At 37.1% G+C, this 22,660-nt stretch overlaps 1 protein-coding gene across 1 annotated transcript in view; it reads left to right on the top strand.

The window, feature by feature from the left end:
- ANO3 (anoctamin 3) overlaps positions 1 to 22,660 on the top strand; it is a 229,858-nt gene that overhangs the window by 167,397 nt on the left and 39,801 nt on the right. The window contains exons 14-16 of the mRNA XM_072619308.1: positions 11,806 to 11,888; positions 12,322 to 12,462; positions 13,467 to 13,631. Coding sequence (XP_072475409.1) covers positions 11,806 to 11,888; positions 12,322 to 12,462; positions 13,467 to 13,631 — 389 coding nt within the window. The remainder of the gene's footprint in view (positions 1 to 11,805; positions 11,889 to 12,321; positions 12,463 to 13,466; positions 13,632 to 22,660) is intronic.

Below are 22,660 nucleotides of genomic sequence, written 5' to 3'. Positions count from 1 at the left end.
ATACTGATGTCAATTAGTTAAGTTAATTTCCTTTTTCCATGTGGTTAATTTCCATATTGGGTTAATTTTGTTTTCCATTTTCCTTTATATAGTCCAGAGCATCAGTCAAGTGTTAATATTCTTTTATTGTTGTTATTATTATTTGCTTATCGATTAGCAAACATTATGGGATGCTAACACCTCCATCTTGCACATGATCTTCTGATAGCTCACTGGGTGGTCCTTCTGAACAATCATTGCTTTCTAGAGGTATCCTTGAAACAGTTGGGGGAACACCACAGTCCACAGAGTGTTGGGTATGGAGTCAAAAAGACCTGTGTTCAAAATCTAACCTCAGATGTTTACTAGCTGTATGACCTAGGGAAGTCATTTCATCTTCCATTTCCATAACTTTTAAAAGGGGATAATAATAACTTCTACCTCCGAAGGTTGTTGTGTGCATCAAATGTAGCAGCATTTGTAGAATTGCTACCTGACACATGGTAGGCACTTAAAAAAACTTCTTTCTTTCCTTCCTTCATTTCTGATAAGATACCTACCGCAATTCTTCATTTTATGTACAAGTTAAATGATGACAGGTTAAGATTGTGCTGCCTAAAAGTATATCTCAGTGGGTTGATGGGATGGTAAAATGCTCTGACTAGGCTGTGACACTCTTGCCGTATTAGTAATAAAAGACATTTCAGGTCCTCATTCTGGCATATAAGCATTCCTGTGGTCAGCCAGCTGAAGCTTCAAAAATTGGTTTCATGGTGGGAAACTGTCATCAAGATCAATTACCTGCATAGCTAGTTCTCTGAATACATCACCAGATTTCCCAATCAAGAACCTCTAATTTGCAGTTCCCTCCCTTGGTTCCATCCCATGCCAGTTTTTCGGTTCCCATGAGGAATTCTTTTCCAAAAGAAAGTGGTTTTCTTTGTAATGTAGCCCTCTGATGATTTCTGGAGACCCAGATGTCAAAGGAGCATAGTGGGCTAGTCACTAAACTTCCTCAGTCCTCCATTTGCTCATTTGTAATAATAAATAAATAAATAATGATCGCAATTACTATAGCATTTGTATGAGATTTACAAAGCATTTTACATATATCTCAAGTGATTCTCAGAACGACCTTTTCGGGTAAATATGGTTACTCCTCATTTTTTAGATTGGGGCAGTTAGGTGGTGCAGTGGATAAAGAGCAAGACCTGGAGTAAGGAACTCTTATCTTCTAGAGTTCAAACCCAACCTCAGACCCTTACCAGCTGTGAGGCCCTGGACAAGTCACTTCACCCTGTTTGCCTCAGTTTCCTCATCTGTAAAATGAGCTGGAGAAGAGGAAAGAACTACAGAGTCAGAATTCAGAATGAAGTGGACTATTTTCTCTTTTGTTTAGTTTTGTTTTGGTTTTTCTCATAGTTTCTCCCACTCGTTTTAATTCTTCTATGCACCATGACTAATGTGAAAATGTATTTAATAAGAATATAGGTGTAGAACCCATATAAGATTTCATGCCATCTTGGGGAGGGAGAGGAAAGGGAGGGGGAGAAAATTTAAAACTTATGGAAATGATTGTTGAAAACTGAAAACAAATTATTTTTTTAAAATGAGCTGTAGAAGAAAATGGCAAATCCCTCCAGTGTTTTACCAAGAGAACCCCAACGGATCACAAAGGGTACAACTGAAAAAAAAATGACAACAAAAACTAACTGGGAAGAAAAGATGCATCCCTGCTGAAGGGATTCTGACCCTAAAGGCTAGTCACCTTCAGGTAGGCAGACAGACCTTCTGGCAGCTCATATGCAAAGGAAAACCACTGAATCTGCGGCACAGCTTCAAGGACTGGCTTCCTTCTTCTTGGATTCCTTTCTTTACCACACAAGAGTCTTTTCTTTGAAAGCCTCTGTATCACTAAGAATAGGAGGATGAATGAGTTCTTTGGGGCAAACACCTGGGAAGACTCCTCCTTTTCTGAAGGGGATTTTGAAGTTAGAAGTCAGGAGCATCCTGTGACTTTCTCAGTCAGTAAATCTTATTGTGGAGATGTTCTTAAGTACTTACTACTCTTTCTAGGGAGCTGGGAAAACAGATTTTGTTTAACTAAGGGCAGAGGGCTTTGGAGATAAGAGAATAGAAAATATTTCTGAACTTCTAGATAAGAATAATTGGAAAACTCCCTAAGAAAGAACTCTTTAAGATTGTTTTTAAACACAATTCTACCATAAAAGAGATTTTTACACTATCTGCCTGGGGCTCCAGTGGATTAATTCAGACAGTTGTAATCCATATGTTAAATTGGGCTTAGCCTATGACAACTGCAGAAAAGGATCAGGTTTACTCAGGAAAGTCTCTGTCTTTATGGTTTAGTGGCGTTGATCTTGCCCCTTCTTGGTTTTCCTTGCAAATATCAGACTTTGGGCTTGGGGAAGGTATTGGGAAAGTCTATTACTTTTTCCCCCACTAGGGTTTCCTCTGGGAACTTCAGTATATCACTTATGTCTTCCCAAGAGGACCCTTTTGCAAGAGGTTCCCAAACTTATTTGGCCTACCAATGCCTTTTCTAGAAAAAAAATTACTGTGCCCCCCCTGGAAATTTACTTTCTTTAACTATTTAACAAGGTTTTATTTTTCATTTGTATCATTTCAAAACTATATAAAATATTTTTAAATGATGCATTTTTAAATTTAATAATTTATTGTAAATTTGCTGGAGGTTTCTGCACTGAAATTTTGATGACACAATATAAAATCATGTAATAGTATAGTATCGCATTATAAACAAGTCATTAAACACACATATTCCTGCTGATGCATGCTGGATTTTCCAACAATGTGTGACATGCTGGACTGTTATTGCAGGCTCGTTAAGAACTGTCAGCGGACATAACCATTGATCCATTAACTAACTTGCTCAGAGTCTCACCGATAATAATTGTCTGAGGCAAGATCTGAACTCAGGTCTTCCTGTCTCCAAGTCAATGCTTAACCAGAGGAAAGTGATCACTTAACAGACTTCATTCCTCTCACAGTTCTGTTCTCAGTAATGAACTGAATTGGTAAATGAAGGCAAAAACTTCATATCTAGGAGGTGAAATGGGGAGCAAAAACAGTTTAGAGAGTTGTCCAAGTTGGAAAAGGCAAATTATCACATAACAGAACAGAACTGACACCAGGATAATTGCATGCAAAAAGAAGAAATCAAGGGGATACCACAGAGAGGTATTAAAAGTGGTTTGTTTTGTGGTACCATTTTAGGTCATGGTTGACAGAGAAACCCTGAATTCAAGTGTTACTTCTGACATAAGTGAGTTATGTGACCCTGGGCATCTCAGTACTCTGGGCTAAGACTGAATTAAAGAGAAGGCATCAAACTAAATTGGTAGTGGGTATTTCTTCATCTGGGAATTTCCTATCTCTGTGATCCCATCAGGGACTTCCCTTTCTCTCTTTGCCTGTTCCCCGTGTGCTTTACATTTTCTCAATATGATAACGTAACCTGTGCTGAATGAAATAGCTTAGAGAAAATGCTGGCCACTTGAAGTGAAGTCAGAAGGTAACAGGCCCTTTTACCAAAAGGGTTAATGCTGTAAGTGTCAACAAAGAGTGAACCCTACGTCTGGAAAAACTGTTCTTCATTCATAAAGGAAAGAAGTAATTGTGTGATATATTTTTCACTGGCACAAACTGACAACATGGGTGGGGGCCCAGATCAACAAGGATAGGAAAGCAGCCATTTTTCTTAAAGAGGTAGCAAAGTAAAGTTGAAATTGCCTTAAATTTGAGTTGGGCTATTTGGGCTTGAGTCCCCAGTCTCTGCTATTTGTACTGTCCCAGTACAAGACTCAAGGAGTTGGTGTTGATGGATGGCAACTCTAATAAGCTGTCATTTCCGCATCTTAGTAGGACCTCCATTTAGAGTCAATATGACCCCTCAGTAGTGGAAAGGGGACTTGGACTTCCTAAATTAGAAGACCTAGGTTCAAATCCCACCTAGGACACTTACTAGCTGTATGACCCTAAGCAAGTCACTTAACATCTCTGTGCCTCAGTTTACTCTTATGTAAAATGAGGGAACTGGACTGAGTGGCCTCTGAAGTGCCTTTCACCTCTATATCTAAATCCCTCACTACACCTGCCCAAAATAAGTTTCATGATGTCAAAAGATCTGACCAATATCTTTCCTCCATGGAAAGTTTTCATGATAGGGATTAAGGAGAACTCTTAGGGACAGATGTGTTAAATACAGTGTCATCACGGCCAGAGAGACAAGGGCAATAGAGAAAATAATCAGGATAGCCCTTGGTACTTCTCAGCCGACAGAATTTTATGACAAGGATCTATAGGAAGTGGAGATTGTTGGCTAAGGTAACACTGAGATTAACCATAACACCATATTCCTACCCAGACCACCCACCCTAACCAGCTGTGTCTCAGCACATGACCCTAAGTCAAATTCATGAAGTCAGGAAGGGTTTGCCTTCTCCTTGAGGAAGGAAAAGGCCTTGGGGAGAACATACTGCCAGGTACCTGGCACATTGTAAGAGTGGCAATACAGGTGGTGCTATTTCTTTGGGAACATTCTCTCCTTTGTTGTCACCCCTGCTGGTGGGAAAGGAAGTGATCAGTTACCATTTCAAAGGTCATCGAGTTTGAAGATTCTTTTAAGTATGCAGTTTCTTGGGGTTTGGTCAAAAACAATGAAGATGGAGTTAGCCAGGGTGCGGAGCAGGGGACTGATGAGTGGTTATGAATTTAACAAGAGCATTTAAAGTGAGAGGTTACATTATCCTTGAGTCTCTTCGTGTGTGTGAGTATATGTGCATGAAAGGGTTCAGGTGTCTATCTCTTGGACAGAATTTCTGACACAGCCCTCCCCAGGCTGATTGCAATTCAGTAATCCTTACTTGAACCATAGAAGTCAGAAGTTGCTTCCATTCACTGTATATCTGAACAAGATTGCTCTGATTAAACCCTTGAGGGAGATTAGATAACCGCACATTTAATAATTGGCTGACCTTGAGCAAATTCCTTCATTTTTAAAAGGAGGGTATTAATACCTGCTGCTAACTTTCTAGGCTATTGGAAAGCTCAAATGAGATCATCTATATTGAGAATTTTCCAAATATGAAGGGCTATAATAATTTAAAGTTTTATTGTTACCTAATCCAAATGTTTATCTCTCACCTTTAGCAAATGCCATTGTGATAATACCTTGATATCTCAATGTCAGAACTGAGCTAGTTTTTCAGTTGACTTTGTTGAGCTCTTGTTGAAATGAGGTTACTAAATTAGCCCAATTATGCATGAATCATAAGGAAAGAAGAAACTGAAAGCTAGGCACATACCTCTGGACTTTAGAAAGAGACATTGTGGATGAAAGAAAACAGAAACATTATAGATGCAGAATAGAGTTTTCCACTTGGAGCTTCTTGTAAACCCCATAAGCTCAAGGCAAAGAAAAAGACTTGGTGTTATTTAATACATTTGGGAGTGTGACTTCCACTTGGCCTTCTATGATCGTTGAGAAAGCATGAGTAATAGAAAAGACAAATGAATGTGAACCTGCCAGTTGCATCTGTCAAATCTCAGTACCAAAGACAGTTCAGTCTATTTTGTGTGGATCGTGTTCATCCTTCATTGCCGAAGAAGACCATGCCATTGGAGAAATGATGACATGACTTGCACTTGACTTTGCTTTGAGTGAAGGAGGGCTGTGCAGGTAACCAGCCTCACTTCTTCTCCAGAGCCATCTGAATCCAGTGACCAGATATTTCTCAGGATGAATGAAGATGGCCCAGGATGCACTGGGAGACCTTGGGCCTTTTAGTCACTTAGGGTGAGACAACACCCATTCATTGAATAGACCTGTTTAAGAAGTAACCAGGGCATAGCCCCTTTAATGAGGTCCAGAAAAACAAAGACATGAGGCTGGGTGGGAAACAGCAAAAGTTACTATTGATAATCACTGTAAAGGTAACAGGGTCCAGGAGCCCTTGGCAGAGGCCCCTTGGAGTCCCAGTTTCAGAGTGTAGTAGGTTTAAGATTTTGGGAGAAGACAGGAGAAAGGGAAAGGGAAATGGAAAGGAAAAGTGAAGGGAAGGGAGGGGAAGGGAAGGGAAGGGAAAGGAAGGGAAGGGAAGGGAAGGGAAGGGAAGGGAGGGAAGGGAAGGGAAGGGAAGGGAAGGGAGGGGAGGGGAGGGGAGGGGAGGGGAAGGGGGAAGGGAAGGGAAGGGAAGGGAAGGGAAGGGAAGGGAAGGGAATGAACGCTGTAAAACCCAGTCAACTGGGCATCTTTTGGCCATCCAAATTTACCTTCCTTTGGAGTATGAAGCTAAACACTGAAGCGTTATTGAAATGAATTTCAGTGGATCTGTGATCTCATAGGATTATAAGTTTAGAGCTGGAGCTTTAGAAGCCTTCTAGTTCAACCCAACTTATTTTACAGATAAAGAAACTAAGACCCAAGGAGGTCAAGTGACTAAATGAGTAGTAAGTGACAGAGCTGGGAACTGAACCCAGGTCCTTTGACTCCAAAGTCAGGGCTATTTTCTACCAGGTACTCCCTTCAGTGGTACAGATCTGATCCTGTCCATTCCTGATTCTTATCCATCCTGATTCTTATCTTCACATTCTCCAGTGTATTCTCTCTCTCTCTCTCTCTCTCTCTCTCTCTCTCTCTCTCTCTCTCTCTCTGTCCCTCCCTCCCTCTCTCTCACTCTCTCTCTGTCCTTGCTCTCGTTCTCTTGCTTGTTCACTTGCTCTCTCACTTTCTTGCTCTAGCTCTCTCTTTTAATTTTGGCACTAGCCTGTGATCTCTTTTGTGTAGGGAACTCTCATTTCAGAAACTCCTTGTACCAATGCAAATCAGCAACTGAGATCATCAAAAGGTTAAATGATTGTCTAGGGCTATATAAACAGTATGTCAGGAAAAGAACATGAAGCCAGGTCTCCCTGACTTTGAGAGCAGCTTCTCTATTCACTGTGCCTTGCTTTTTCTCAAATCTCTATCCTTCAAAAAATATAATTATATAAAATATAACATATATATGTGTGTATAGTGTGTATATATATACATACATTTGTATATATATACATATATATGTATGTACGTATATGCCAATATATCAGTAGTAGTATGGCATAGTAGAGAGCCTCCTGAACTCTACACATAGGTTCAACTTCTAGCCCCCACACTAACTAGTGAGACTTTGACCCAATTATGCTATCTACCTTTTCTCTAAGATTATTTCCAGTTTATCCTGTATACATGTTATTTGTACACAATCCCATGGATATCTTCTCTCTCATTAGACTTCAAACTCCTTGAGGGAAGATTGTTTTGGCTTTCTTTGTATACTTCGAATGAAGCTGGTGCTTAACAAAGGCTTATTGATTTAACTTGACCTGTTTCTCTGAGTCTGTTTCCTCATCTATAAAATGAGGTTAATAATAGCATTGGTCTCATAGGGTTGTTAAGAGAACCTAGTGAATAGTGCACGTACATCATTTTACAAAACTTTAGGCACATAATTAAATGCTATTTGAGGGTGGGTGTAGGGTTGGAAGGAATTGAATACTCTTAGACTTAATAAGACAAACATATATCTGCTAAGGATTTCCAAATGTGACTTTCAGTGTCAAGGTTATAGTTATCTCTCCCTTAACCCAAATCCATCCATTAACCCTTAATCCAGCCATTATCTCTAACACTCTTCCCAACTAGCAAACTGCTCTGTTCTATGGACAAGGCACTATTTCTTGGTGACTAAAGAGCTAACCCTGAAATTATCTCATTTGAACTAATGGGGAATAAAATAGGCAGAGGTGAGAAAACACTGCACATGATGACTACAGCAATGGAAAGGATAGCAACAATAATTACAAAAATTCATCCAAATACTGTATAATTTAATTAATAAAGCTTGTTCCTGAGGAAGAGATGGGAAAATGCATTTCTGTGTCTTCTCTGTAGAGAACCTAAAACATGGCATATACTCACACTCAGTTGATGTTTTCCTAAAGTGCAGGTCTGGTCATGTCACCCCCACACTCAATTAACTCCACTGGCTCCCTTTTGCCTGCAGGATAAAATGCAAAATACTCTGGTTGGCATTCTGGTCCTCTCCTACCTTTCCTGGCTTCTTGAAGACCAGTACTCTACCTAGTGATGTTTGCCTCCTGGCTGTTCCATACGTAACACCCTCCATCTGTTGGCTCCAGGAATTTATTTTAAGGCTGTCTTCTATGCCTGGAATCCCTATTCTACTCTGACTACTAGACCTCCCTCGGTTCCTTCCCATGCCCATCTCCCCAGCCCCTCTTAATTCTAATTCCTCGTCTTTGTTAATTTCCTGTTTAGGCTGTATATCCTCTCTTTGTATATTTTGCTTGTATATTGCCTCCACCAGTAGATTGTGAGCTCCTCAAAGGCAGGGATTACCTTTTGACTCTTTTTGTATTCCTAGCACTTAGCACAGTGCCTGAGATAGCAGGGGCTTAATCAGTGTTTACTGATTGATTATTTAATGATGTAATTGTTTGGCGTAATTGCTTTTTCTTTTATTGTTTGTGACAAGGGATATCTTACTGGGTGGTGGAGTCATAAGGAATCAATTAGAAAATGAAAGTAATGTGAAAATAAAAGTTATCATGCAAATTAAAAATAAGTGAACCTCGAAAGGGGGGAGGGGACAACTAAAATTGTTTTGTAAATATTTTCCTGGAATTCAAAGAGCTCCCCAAATCATGAGTAGAACTAATTCGACTTTTGTGAAAGGGAAGATTCCAACACCACTTAGGGGAAGATTGAGGATATTATTAAAAATAAATCTAAAGAGGAAATGAAAATTTTAATAGCACCCTCTTCAAATTGGCAGCCTCAGTTTTGTTGTTCCTGATAAACAGTGATTTCAACTCCAGTTTATTTTAAGAAATTTCAAGCTCTTGTCTTTGATAATCAGGCAAGTCTTTGATTCTCTTTCAGACTCCACTTTCAGAACAGTCTTTTCTTTATTTGTTCTACCCATCTCTGTTTGTTATTGTTATATTTTGTTTTTATAGATGTGGGATTGTATACTGGAAAGAACCCAGGGGTGGGAATTGAAAGATTAGGATTCTAATCCCAGCCCCACCACCAACACAACTGCACAATTTGGGGCAAAATGGTCTACTTCTACCTCTTGTATCTCAGTTTCTATGTCTACAAAATGATGACCTTTCCAGTCTTTGTGTTCTACAATCCTAGAAATTGAGTCCAGTCATCAATTTAGAGTTAAAAAGGATCTATGAGGCCACTTAGAGTCCAACTCCCTCATTTTATACACAAGGAAATGAGACCCAGAAAGGATAAGGGATTTGACCATAGAAAGGAGGGAATCCAGGTCCTCTGATTCTAAAGATAGCAGCTTTTCCCATACACTAATTAGAAAGATATCAGTATGTTTATTTTTTACTAAAAGTTATTCCCTGAAACAGGGAGATGGAGTAGATAACAGCACTGGGCTTGGAATCAGGGATACATGGGTTTAAATCCCACCTCTAGCACCTGCCAGCTACATGACTCTGGGCTAGTCAGTTACTGTCTCTGTGACTTTAAGACTCATCTGCTAAATCAAAAAAGAATTGGTATCTTTGTTGGCTCTAGGTAGTTCTAACACGAAATCTTGACATCCAGTTAAAAGCTGATTCTAAATTTTAAGGAAGTCTCAAAATGTGGAACAGCATATATCACAACTCTAGTCATATAAGGCAACTTAAGAATATTTGAAATATCTTAAGGATGGGAAGCCCAGGAAAGGTCTCCAATACTAACAGATAAAAGAGAATTGTTAATTTTGCAGCATTGCCTTTTAAAACTATCTACTCTATAGTACAGATGCTTAAGATGCTTTCAAATTGAAAAAAAAAAAATCATTCTATTAACCCAAGACATCCTCGGGCACTATTCTATTAGAAAGTGTACCTTATTTTCCCTCAAATTTCCATTCTGGAAAGATGAAATAAATGTCTGAGTCCAAACACTAAAAACAAAATTTAATATAAACTAGGTTAGGGCTGAAACTCAGAATGGAAACTTTCCTTAAGTTGTGAAATCCTCAAGGGTACCACAAAACCACTATTGATGGAAGTCACAGGTTGAAACTGGGATTAATCTGAACCTATACTCCTTGGCTTAATTAGAGTCTTTATATAGCTAACGTAGACCTTTGAGATTTGGGAAGCACTTCACATACAACTTCACTTGAGGCTTTTCACAGAATAAATGAGATAAGTTCTGTAAGTGTTGTTTATGCCTGATAGAATGTAAGCTACTTGAGGCCAGGATTTTTTGTTTGTTTGTTTTAGATCTTTGTAGCTGTAGTAAGTACCTGACACATGCTCTTTGATTGCTTTCCATTTCTATTTTACAAATGAAGAAACTGAGGATCATAGAGATTAAATGACTAGCCCATGGTAACAATAGCTTATAAGCATCAAAGCAGGGTCTGTAAGCATGTGTGTGCAATAGCGGGGTGGGGGGAAATGATGTTTCCTTTTTATAATCTCATGTATTTTATTTTATGCATTTAATCATACAGTCAGATACACTGTTCCTTGACTCCAATAGAGTGATGTGATTTTGGTCCTCTCCAAGAACAAAGGACGATAGCTAATAACCACTGAACAACCATTTATTAGTCATCTTTTATGTTGAAAACATACAGATCTCTTTATTACTATTACAATGGCTAGAAGATAGCAGCTTCTTTCTTTTTCTTCCTCTTTACTTTTGCAGTGCTTTTCAGGCAGCATTTCTAATTTGTCTGTGCAATGGAATTCAATACCTCACTAAAGAAAAACTTTATCTAATTATCTAAAATATCTAAACGTTATCTAATTGATAACAAAAATAGCTAACACTTACATGTCAGGTCCTGTGCAAAGCACTTTGTAACTATTATCTCATTTGATGCTTACAACAACCCTGGGAGTCAGGTGTTATAATTATCACTATTTTACACATGAGGAAACTGAGGGAAACAGGTTGTTACTCGGGGTCACACAGTAAGTGTCTGGGACAGGATTTGAACTCCATTCTGCATGACTCCATGCCCAGCTCTCTGTTCGCTGTGTACCACCCAGTTTCAAAGTTCATAAAGTCTTTGTGAAGACCTTTCCATTTCTTTCTTTTTTTTAAAGCATCTGGTATTTTCTTGGTATTCTTTGCACACTATTCAGCATTATAATTACTGCAGGTATAAACAATTCTTTTTAATTAAAATGGTCCCACAACTTGGCAAAATTTGTAGTCATCAACAGCACAAACATTTACGTCATATCATACTAGGTACTTATTAACTCATAGTACTAATTCTAGATATCTTAAAATTACAAGACCTCGCTGTTTTTGAATCACATCTCAAGACTGACTTAAATGTTCCTCCACCCCTCAAGGCTGACTTTCTTCTAGTGTTCTGTTGGAGGGAATCATAGTAGAGAGATAGGCAGGGGAAACAGCAGTTGGAAAGGTACTGATCATTATCTATTAGTTAGTGTTACTTCCTTTCCTATCTCATGAGGAAGAGCATAGATTATAAAAATAATATATGCACATTTTAAAATGCAGCAATTTAATGGGAAAAATAAATGATATTATTCTTAAAAACTTCAAGTTCAAGTGGATTGGTGATTTTATTGATAAAGGAGCTACCTCAATGATAAATAAAGGAACTCTCCTATGTCTGCCCATCTTGAGGACTCTTGTCGATGTCCTCCTGGCTTCACATTCCTCATTTTCTCCTGATAAATGCATGATATTGCTGAAGAACAAATTATTTTTTACAGCTACAGTTTTCTTGGAGTTCTGGAAAAGGAGGAGGGCTGTGTTGACCTATGACTGGGACCTTATTGACTGGGAAGAGGAAGAGGTAAGTGGTGATGGAATTAAGAATTTTTGTGCCTGGAACATATCGACTTGGGAGAGAGTCATGATAATAATGTAGACAACAGTCTGAACTCAAGTAGAGTTTCACCAAGGACAGGGGTAACCTGGCCAGTGCATGCACAGAAGTTGAGAGGGAAGGGAAGCACCAGAGAGGGGGTCTATGTCGACAAGACCCTGAGAAAACTCACACACAAGGAGAATGGTCACTTTGGTATAAAACACTTTTCTAATATTATAGAAATATGTTAGTACTTATTATCATTATTGTTGAGAAAAACAGTGACTCCTCTTGCCAAGTTATAGGTATTTTAGTTTTAAACAGGCAAAACTCTTGGCTTGCTCTTAATGGTGACTTTATGAAAATATTTAGAGTTCATGACTTACTCTCATATATTAATTTGTCATCTCTCTCCTAGGAAAATGTCCGACCCCAGTTTGAGAGAAAGTATGCCCAGGTGGAAAGAGTGAATCCCATCACAGGAAAACCTGAGCCTTACCAGCCCTTCATGGATAAACTCCTTCGGCTTATGATCTCCATATTAGGAATATTCTTAATGGTAGAGTAATGTCAGAACATTAATGTTCATGCCTTTTCCCAAATAAGATATTTTAAAAGACAGAGAATTCTAGATCCAGGAAGAATTACAATTTTTCTGTGGGAACAACTGATTGTGAGACCTTGAATACCTTATTAAATAAATATATTCATTAAACATACATTGGGTTAATGGGGAGTTATCAAGGGTAGGGGCAGAATAGATGCTTGTAAACGTCATAGAATTTTTCTGAGGACAGTAGTTATGTTGCTTAGAATAAAGACCTCTTTGGGAATATCCGCTGCATGAATAAGGCAGAGAAACAGAAATTCCTTAAAATACAACATTTCTACTAAAAATACCCAACTGATGTTACCTTACAGTCTGTAGAGATTTGAATAGAGAATGTCTTTCTCTGTGATTCATTTTTAAAATATTAATAAGCACCTGTTGTGTGCAAGGCAGTATATTAGGTGTTAAGAATAAAAAGACAAAACTTAAAGAGCTTTGATTTGCTACAATGTAAGCTCTTTGAGAATAAGTTTTGTTTCATTTTTGTAGTGAAATACCCAGAACCTAATTAAGTGCCTGACACATAGTAGGCACTTGTTGAATGCTTTCTTCTACTAGAATGGGTATAGAGCCTTCTTTGGGTCATGGATCCTTTGGCAGTCTGATGAAGACTGTGGATCCTCAGATTATTGTTTTTAAATAAATAAAATTAAATATGAAAGGAAAACATTTATATTGGAATAGAGTTGAGCAACGTTTACTACATAAGATGGTTCTCAGTGTAAATTGAATGATGATTTTGGATTCTTTGTCCTAAAACTTTGCATGGATTTCATATGGTTCAGTTCAACTATAAAGTGTTTAACAAAATCATCTATTATTTGAGATAAGAACAGAGTTTATTGTGTCTCCTTCCTCCCTTGGGGAGCCTGCTTCTCTCCCTGGGTCAGGGTGATTGGTGTGAGAGGCACAAGCTGGGTAGTGATTTCCCGTTCTCATCTCTCCCAATCCAGATTTCTTTGGTGCTCACCACGGTCTTTGCAGTCGTGGTTTATCGCCTGGTGGCCATGGAGCACTTTGCATCTTTCAAGTGGTATTTTGTCAAGAAGTACTGGCAGTTTGCTACATCAGGAACTGGAGTCTGCATCAATTTCGTGATCATCATGTTTCTCAATGTTGTAAGTGTTAGATGTTTTCATTTCTGTTTGAAGGAGACAAGAATTGCTGCAACTTATCTTCGCTTTTATTTTATTCACAGAGAAGCCAGAATAGACCCACATGGTATTTCAAGCAAATAAAACTTCATGCTAGATCTGAAGTCAGAGAGTTCTGAATTCAAATCCAGCCTCAGATATTTACTACCTTCATGATCCTGGGTCATGTCACTCAACCTATGCCTTTCTCCATTTCCTTATCTATAAAATGAGAACAAGAATAACACTTACTTCCCAGAGTTGTTGTGAGGATAAAATAACATAATGTTTGTAAAGTGCTTTGCAAACCTTAAGGAGCCATATAAATGCTAGTTATTGACATTAGTAGTAGTAATTATTATTATTATTGCTATTAGCCATTCACATTTCAGACCTCTCTGTACTTCAGTTCCTTCAAGTGTTAAAAATGAGGGAGCTCGACATAGTAGCTTATTAGGTCCTTCAGGCTTTAGCACCATCCTCCTAAGATACTCTGTGTTCTTGTGTTCTGTGGCCTTGGTGGATGAATAGCCCTGTGTGCTCTTCTATTCCCTATATGACCTTGGGTAAGTCATTTAATCCCTGTGAGTATCAGTTTTTTCATTTCTAAAGTTTGGGGTTATCATACCAATTCTACAATTAGTATGAGGAGTAAAGATGACATATGTATAAACTAGGAAGTATGAACTTCTCTATAAATGGAAGTTGTTGGTATTATTGTCAGGTTTAAACAGATTTCCTTTAAGAGGATTAGAATCTTAAAAATCACAAATGACTCACAGAGAATTGAATAATTGCTGAGTATATAAATAATATATGCAATTAAGTATATCAAATGACATAATATATATAAAAAATGCAAAATTTTAAAATACTCTATAAGCACTAGCCAGTTTGATGGTGATTATTATATTATGGCACACTGAGTGTTAGATCATAATAGGAATGCAAAGATTGGAAGGAGAAGGGGAAAGAAGATCTCTTGACCCTTGAACTGAGTCTTTCATTTTTAATATTTAATTGATTTATTTCTTTTCAGTTTGCAACAATCTCTTTTATAAGTTCTAAATTTCCTCCCCTCCCTCCTCAATCCCTTTCCAAGGTAGCATGCAATCTTACATGGGTTCTACACATACATTCTTATTAAACACATTTTCACATTAGTCATGTTGCTTAGATGAATACAAGTGAATGGGAGAAATCAGGAGAAAACACAAAACAAAACAAAACATAGCACAGGAGAAAATAGTCCGCTTTATTCTTGTTCTGATTCCATAGTTCTTTTGCTGGATGTGAGTGCCATTTTTGCCTCAAGAGTCCTTTGGGAATGTTTTAGGTTCTTGCATTGCTGTGAAGGGCTAAGTCTATCAGAAACAGTCCTCACACACTGTGGCTATTACTATGTTTTCCTGGTTCTACTCATTTCACTCAGCATCAGTTCATACAAATCTTTCCAGGTTTTTCTGAGGTCTAACTGTTCATCATTTCTTATAGCACAATAGTATTCCATTACATTCATGTACCACAACCTGTTCAACCACTCCCCAATTGATGGGCATTTCCCTAATTTCCAGTTCTTGGCCACCACAAAAAGAACTACTATAAATATTTTTGTACATGTGGGACCTTTTCTCATTTTTATGATCTCTTTGGGATACAGTCCTAGAAGCAATATTGCTATGTCAAAGGGTATGCACATTTTTGTAGCCCTTTGGGCATAGTTCCAAATTGCCTTGAGCTGAGTTTTGAAGAAAGATCAAGAGAAAGCAATAAAATTGATAAACCTTTGTTCAATTTGATTTTAAAAAAAGAAGAAAATCAAATTGCCAACATCAAAAGTGAAAAGGCTGAACTAACCTCCAGTGAGGTGGAAATTGAAACAATAATTATAAATTACTTTGCCCAACTATATGCCCATAAATTCGACAATCTAAATGAGATGGATGATTATTTTAAAAAATATAAATTGCCCAGATTAACAGAAGAGAAAGTTGAATACTTAAATAACCCCATCTCAGAAAAAGAAATTGAGCAAGTCATCAATGAATTCCCTAGGAAAAAATATCCAGGGCCAGATGGATTTACAAGTGAATTCTATCAAATATTTAAAGAACATTTAATTCCAATACTATATAGACTATTTGGGGAAGAAGGACTCCTACCAAATTGTTTTTATGATACAAATGTGGTTCTGATAACTAAGCCAAGAAGAGCCAAAACAGAGAAAGGAAATTATAGACCAATTTCTCTAATGAATGTAGATGCAAATATTTTAAATAAGATATTAACAAAATGAGTACAGCAACTTATCGTGAGAATAATACATTATAATCGGGTGGGATTTATACCAGGAATGCAGGGCTGGTTCAATATTAGGAAAACTATTAGCATTATTGATCATATCAACAAAAAGCTCACAGAAATCACATGATTATCTCAATAAATGCAGAAGAAGCTTTTGACAAAATACAGCATCCATTCCTATTGAAAACACTGGAGAGCATAGGAATAAATGGAACTTTACATAAAATAATAAGCAATATCTACCTAAAGCCTTCAGCAAGCATTATATGCAATGGGCATAAGCTAGATGCATTTTCAAAAAGATCTGGGGTGAAACAAGGATGTCCATTATCACCACTATTATTCAATACGATACTAGAAATGTTAGCTGTAGCAATAAGAGAAGAAAAAGAAATTGAAGGAATTAGAATAGGCAAAGAAGAAACTAAGTTATCACTCTTTGCAGATGATATGATGATATACTTAGAGAATCCCAGAGAATCAAGTAAAAAAGTGCTTGAAATAGTAAACAACTTTGGGAAAGTTGCAGGTTACAAAATAAACCCACACAAATCTTCTGCGTTTCTGTATATTACTAACAAAGCCCAAATGCAAAAAATAGAAAGAGAAATCCCATTTAAAGCTACTATAGACACTATAAAGTATCAGGGAGTCTACCTGCCAAAACAAGCCCAGGGACTATATGAACACAATTACAAAATACTTTTCACACAAATAAAATCAGATCTAAGTAAGTGGAAAAACATTGATTGCTGATGGGTAGGGAGAGCCAATGTGATAAAAATGACAATTCCACCTAAATTAATTTACATATTCAGTGCCATACCAATCAAACTATCAGATAATTATTTTGTAGAGCTAGAAAAAATAATGTCAAAATTCATCGGAAAGAACAAAAGATCCAGAATACCAATGAAATTAATGAAAAGAAATGCTAAGGAAGGTGGCCTAGCCCTACCAGATCTCAAATTGTATTTTAAAGCAGGACTTATCAAAATCACTTGATTTTGATTAAGAAACAGAGGGGTAGACCAGAGGAATAGGTTAGGTACTCAAGACACAGTTTGAATGAAAATAGCAATCTACTGTTTGACAAACCCAAGGATCCCAGCTTCAGGGATAAGAACTCACTGCTCAACAAAAATTGTTGGGAAAACTGGATAACAGTGTGGCAGAAACTAGGCATAGACCAATGCCTGACACTGTACACAAGAATAAAGTCCAAATGGATACATGATCTAGGTATAAAGTTTGATACTATAAATGAATTAGGAGAGCAAGAAATAGTGTATTTATCAGATTTATGGAGAATGGAGAAATTTTTTACTAAATGAGATAGAAAATATTATGAAGTGTAAAATGGATAATTTTGATTATGTCAAATTGAAAAGTTTTTGCACAAACAAACACAATGCAACCAAGATTAGGAGGGAAGCAGAAAACTGGGAAAGAATTTTTGCAACTAGTGTCTGTGATAAAGGCCTCATTTCTAAAATGTATAGAGAACTGAGTCAAATGTACAAGAATACAAGTCATTCCCAAATTGATAAATTTTTAAAGGATATGAACAGGCAGTTTTCAGAGGAAAAAATTAAAGCTATCTATAGTAATATGAAAAAATGTTCTAAATCACTATTGATTAGAGAGATACAAATCAAAACAACTCTGAAGTACCATGTTGCACCTATCATATTGGCTAACATGACAAAACAGGAAGATGATAAATGTTGGAGAAGATGTGGGAGAGTTGGAACAATAGTTCATTGTTGGTAGAGCTATGAACTGATCCAACCATTCTGGAGAGCAATTTGGAACTATGTCCAAAGGGCTACAAAAATGTGCACACTCTTTGGCCCAACAATACCACTTCTAAGACTGTGTCCCAAAGAGATCATAAAAATGGGAAAGGTCCCACATGTACAGAAATATTTATAGCAGTTCTCTTTGTGGTGGCCAAAACTGGAAATGAAAGGGATACCCATCAATTGGAACATGGTTGAACAAGTTGTGGTATATGAATGTAATAGATTATTGTGCTATAAGAAATAATACACAGGAAGACTTCAGAGAGGCCTGGAGCGACTTATATGAATTGATGCTGAGTTAAAGAAGCAGAACCAGGAGAACTTTGTACACAGCAACAACCACAGTGTGCAAGGAATTTTTCTAGTAGACTTAGTCCTTTGTAGCAATGCAAGGACCTCAAACATTCCCAATAGACTTTTGAGGCAAAACACCTTCCACATCCAGAGAAAGAACTATGGAACTGGATCACAGAATGAAGCAGAACATTTTCTTTTGTGTTATGTTTTGTTTTCTTTTGTTTTATGGTTTCTCTCACTCATTCTGACTCTTCTATTCAACATGACTATGGTGAAATTATAATTAATAGGAATGTATATGTAGAACATAATATATAAGATTGCAAGCCCACCCAGGGAGGGATTGGGGAGGGAAAGAGTAAAGAGAAGGATGGAGGGGAAAAAATCTAAGATTTTTAGAAGTGATTGTAGAACACTGAAAACAAATAAAATAATTATTTTTTAAAAAAGGAAGATCAAGAGAAGGAGAGACAGGTCTAGGGAAGGAGGCTTCCTAGGCAGAGTGAACGTGTAGTTAATCAGGAAAGAGGCAGGATTTCACCATAATTAATAAGCAAGTTCAAGGATATGACTACAGGATAAGTAGACCTTTTATTCATTATAGTAATTATTTTTTTAAGTGTATGTGTGTGTGTGTATATGCATGTATGTATATGTGTGTGTGTTTGTATATACACACATAAATAGAGGCAGAGTTTTAAGTCTCATAAAGTACTTTGCAAATATTTTTTGTTCATAACAACCCTGGGAGGTAAGTATTATGTTATTCTCACTTTATAGATGAGGAAACTGATGCAGAGAGAAATTAAGTGACTTATCCAGAGTTACACGGCTACTAAGTGTCTGAGACTAGGACAGTAGAAACAAGACCAGATTCAGAATCAGAGGGTCTGAATTCAAATCCAGCATCCATTACTTATTAAATCATGACTTTAAGCATGACTCTTAACTGTTCTGGATCTCAGTTTTTTCCTCTGTCAAATGAGGAGGTTAAACTAGATGTCCTCAAGGTCCCTTCCAGTTCTAAATATATGACCTTGTGTTTCACCAGAACACAAGACTTAATATGCCTTGTTAGCTAAGCATTAAGTGAAATGAGCCTAACGTGACTTGAGAACTTGGTTAACACCATGTACATAATAATACTACTACTGCTCCCATTTTGCAGATGAGAATACTGAAACTCAGTGCTCTCTGTATAGTCTGACAGAGAGATCACTGGTTCTGGACTCAGAGGACTGGTTTCAAAGTCCTGCCTTTAATGCTTAACATCGGGGTAGCATTGGACAAATCATTAAACTTCCCTAGACCTCAGTCACACCATGCAAACCAAATGTGTGCAGAGATTCTTAAACTCTTTTTCCATCATGGACCCCTATCATAGGGTAGTGCAGCCTATGATTCTTTTCTAGGTATGTTTTTAAAGATGTAAAATAAAATATATAAAATTTTAAGGGAAACTAATGATATTAAAATAATTATGTTAAAAAAGAATTATCAAAAAATTTTTAAGAATCCAGAGATTTCTGATTCAGAACCCCTCGACTAGAGGGTCTCTGAAGTCCCCGAATCCTGGTCGATTGATTTATCTGCTTTCCCAAAACTGCCTTTTTAGGGAGTGGTTTAATTTCTGTGCTACTAAATATAAATCTTTGCCGAAGTATGTCTTGAGTCCAAGGTCACAGTCCTTGGAATGTTCAGTGCAAAGTTTTGACTCATAGTTTGGGATGTATGAAGTACATCTGGAAAGGATGTTGGAAAACAAAATCAGCCCATTGACTACTTTCTTTCGTGACTTCAGATACTGTATAGTTTATGTTTTCTAAAACCTCTTTGGATTCTGACTTAGTGTTACTTCTGGCACTGACTGCCTCAATCCAAAGGGGTAATTATTTACTACTACAGAAACTAAAAAAGTTGTTTGCTTTTTCCCTACCGAAAAGCTCTACAATAGAACAAATGAGAAGATCTGACAACAATTCTGAGTTTGCTGCTAACTGCCTGTGTGATTTTAGGTGATTTTTCTCTGAGTCTCACTTTTCTGATCTAAAAACAGGTAATGGGATTATTAAGATCCCTTCAAATCTGGGGCTTAAGACAATAGTGACACAGACTGTGGATTTTCCAAGATCATCCTAATTCAAATCTTCTCTTCTGCCTTTCCTCTACAACAAGATATCTGCAAAATTATAATCTATTGGACAAAAATAAATAGTATGTTGATAGTGTAACAGAAATATTTCCATTGTAAAAATAATTGAGAGTCATGAAATGGAGAATCACAGTCTGATGAAAATTTGTGATTTCTTATGAAAATTTGGGAATCATAGTCTTTTGTATAAGCTTGGATCTAGTTAGATTGAGAGTATGGAAAGAAAATTAGGATTTGAACTTAGGACACCTAGGTTCAAATACTGCTTTGATCCCTACTGGCACCATAGACAAGTAAGGTGGCCTCACTAAGTCTCATTTTTTCCAATCAATAAATGGAAATATATCTGTGCACATATGTATGTATATGTGTACACAGGTGTATATATATATATGTACATATATATATATGTACATACATATATTCACATTTGTATGTATATGCGTATGGGCATATTTGTGTATTATCTATATCTATGTTTCACTAAACTTCTGCTTGCCTCAGTTTCCTCAACTATAAAATAAGGATAATAACACTTTCTTCTCTTATTGTCAGCTTCAAACGATACCGTATTAACAGAAAGAGCTTAATACAGTGCCAACCTAGCATGCAGTAGGCACTATATAAGTGCTTGCTGTTATTATTATGAGTATAAGTTTATATAGGTAGATGTATATGTATATATGTGTGTACATGCATGTGTATATGTTTACATTTGTATAGGTGTGTGTGTGCGCATTTGTATATATGCCTTACATGTGTATAAGTAGCACACTGGACCTAGAGTCCAGAAGACCTGATTCTATTTTATATGCAGGATGTTTAGTGCCTATTAACAAGAGTAACACATTTTTGCAGTATGACATACTTGCATAGTATAGGACCAAAGAATCCTCTGCTGGGATAATAATTTGAACTCCTTGAGTCAGCTCTCCATTTTACAGATGAGGAAACCTGTATTCCAGAGAATTTAAGCCTTAATTCATTTACTACAAAACAGAGCTAGATTTGAACCTATGTCCTTTGATATTCAGTTTAGTATTTTTTTATATTACTCGATGCTAGCCTTCTCCTAATAACAATCATGACTATCCTTTATGTAGCAATGTTTGCAAAGTTTATTATATGTTATGCATTTTTTATCTCATTTAATTATCCAAACAACCTTCAATAAAACTTTCTTGGGTTGCTATCTAGGAAATGCCTCCAGATATTCCCAGTATCTAGCGGTGAGACATTTTTATTTAACGTAATTTCAGATATAAATGAGCTTATTGTAAAATATAGATTATGGAGTGTTAATGATTTGTCATAATCTTTGTAGGGACTGGTCCTGTGATTTCATTGGTCTAGGGCACCCCTGATAAGGAAGCTACCAAGGCAGGTTGGCAACACCCCGAAAATTTAGTCTTAGAAAATTCTGAAAGGATAGACACTTTGTGCAGTCACCTGACCAGCACGTTTTTGAGGCAGAACTTTGACTCAGGTATTCTTGATGCGAAGGCCAGGCTCTCTACTCACTGTCATAAAATAAAGCCTTGATAGTCTTGGGAAATGCTTAATCAATGCCTCCCCCACTTATTAAAAAAAAAAAAAAAAAAGGTGCCGGTCAGACCATGTTACTCTGTCTAATCCAGTAGCTCCCTGTCAAAGTTAAGATACCATATAAAATCCTCTTTGGCTTTTAAAGCCCTCCATGATCTGACATCTTCCTTCCTTCCCAGTTTTCTTATACCTTGAGCTATTTCTTGAATAAACCCTTCCATTTCCCAGCTCTGGGCATTTTTACTGGTCATTCCTCATGCCTGGAATTTTCTGTCTCTTCATCTCTGCTCCCCTGACCTCCTTCAAGTGCCACCAAAATCCCATGAAGCTTTTCCTGATCCCCCTTAATTCTAACATGCTGTATTTAGCTTGTGTATGGCTAGATGTTAATATGTTATTCCCCCCTTTACGCAGTGAGCTCCTTGAAATTTGGGGCTGTCTTTTGCCTTTCTCTGTCTCTCTCGTACATGATACATAGTAGGAACTTAATAAATATCTCTTGACTTTTTCCATTGTCTTTTTACAATAAAAAGATATAATGGGAGGAGGAGGAGGAAATCAATGCCTCTTAAAGCTGACACAGTTTAGGGATTATAGCATTAAAAGTTGTAAGGGATCTCGAGGTCATGTAATCCAAACCCCTCATTTACAGAGAATAGTCTCAATGAAGTTGAGGGACTTACTCAAGGACACTCAGGTATGTCAATATAGTGCCAAGATTTCAATTCAGATCTACTGACTCTGAATCCCTTGCTCTTTAATTCTGGGATTTCTTCATCTAAATGTTCACATATGTAAATGATTAAGCTTTGACTCTATACCCATCTTTCACATGAAAATCTTTAGCTAGTCACTTGTCAAAAGAATGCTTTGTGCCTCAGGTTTTTTGCTCTCTGAAATGAATGAGTTGA

This window comes from Notamacropus eugenii, chromosome 6 (genome assembly GCF_028372415.1).
Source record: "Notamacropus eugenii isolate mMacEug1 chromosome 6, mMacEug1.pri_v2, whole genome shotgun sequence".
In the NCBI taxonomy this organism is placed as follows: domain Eukaryota; kingdom Metazoa; phylum Chordata; class Mammalia; order Diprotodontia; family Macropodidae; genus Notamacropus; species Notamacropus eugenii.
The sequence above is the reverse complement of the archived record's forward strand: the minus strand, read 5'-3'. Positions and strand labels throughout refer to the sequence as shown.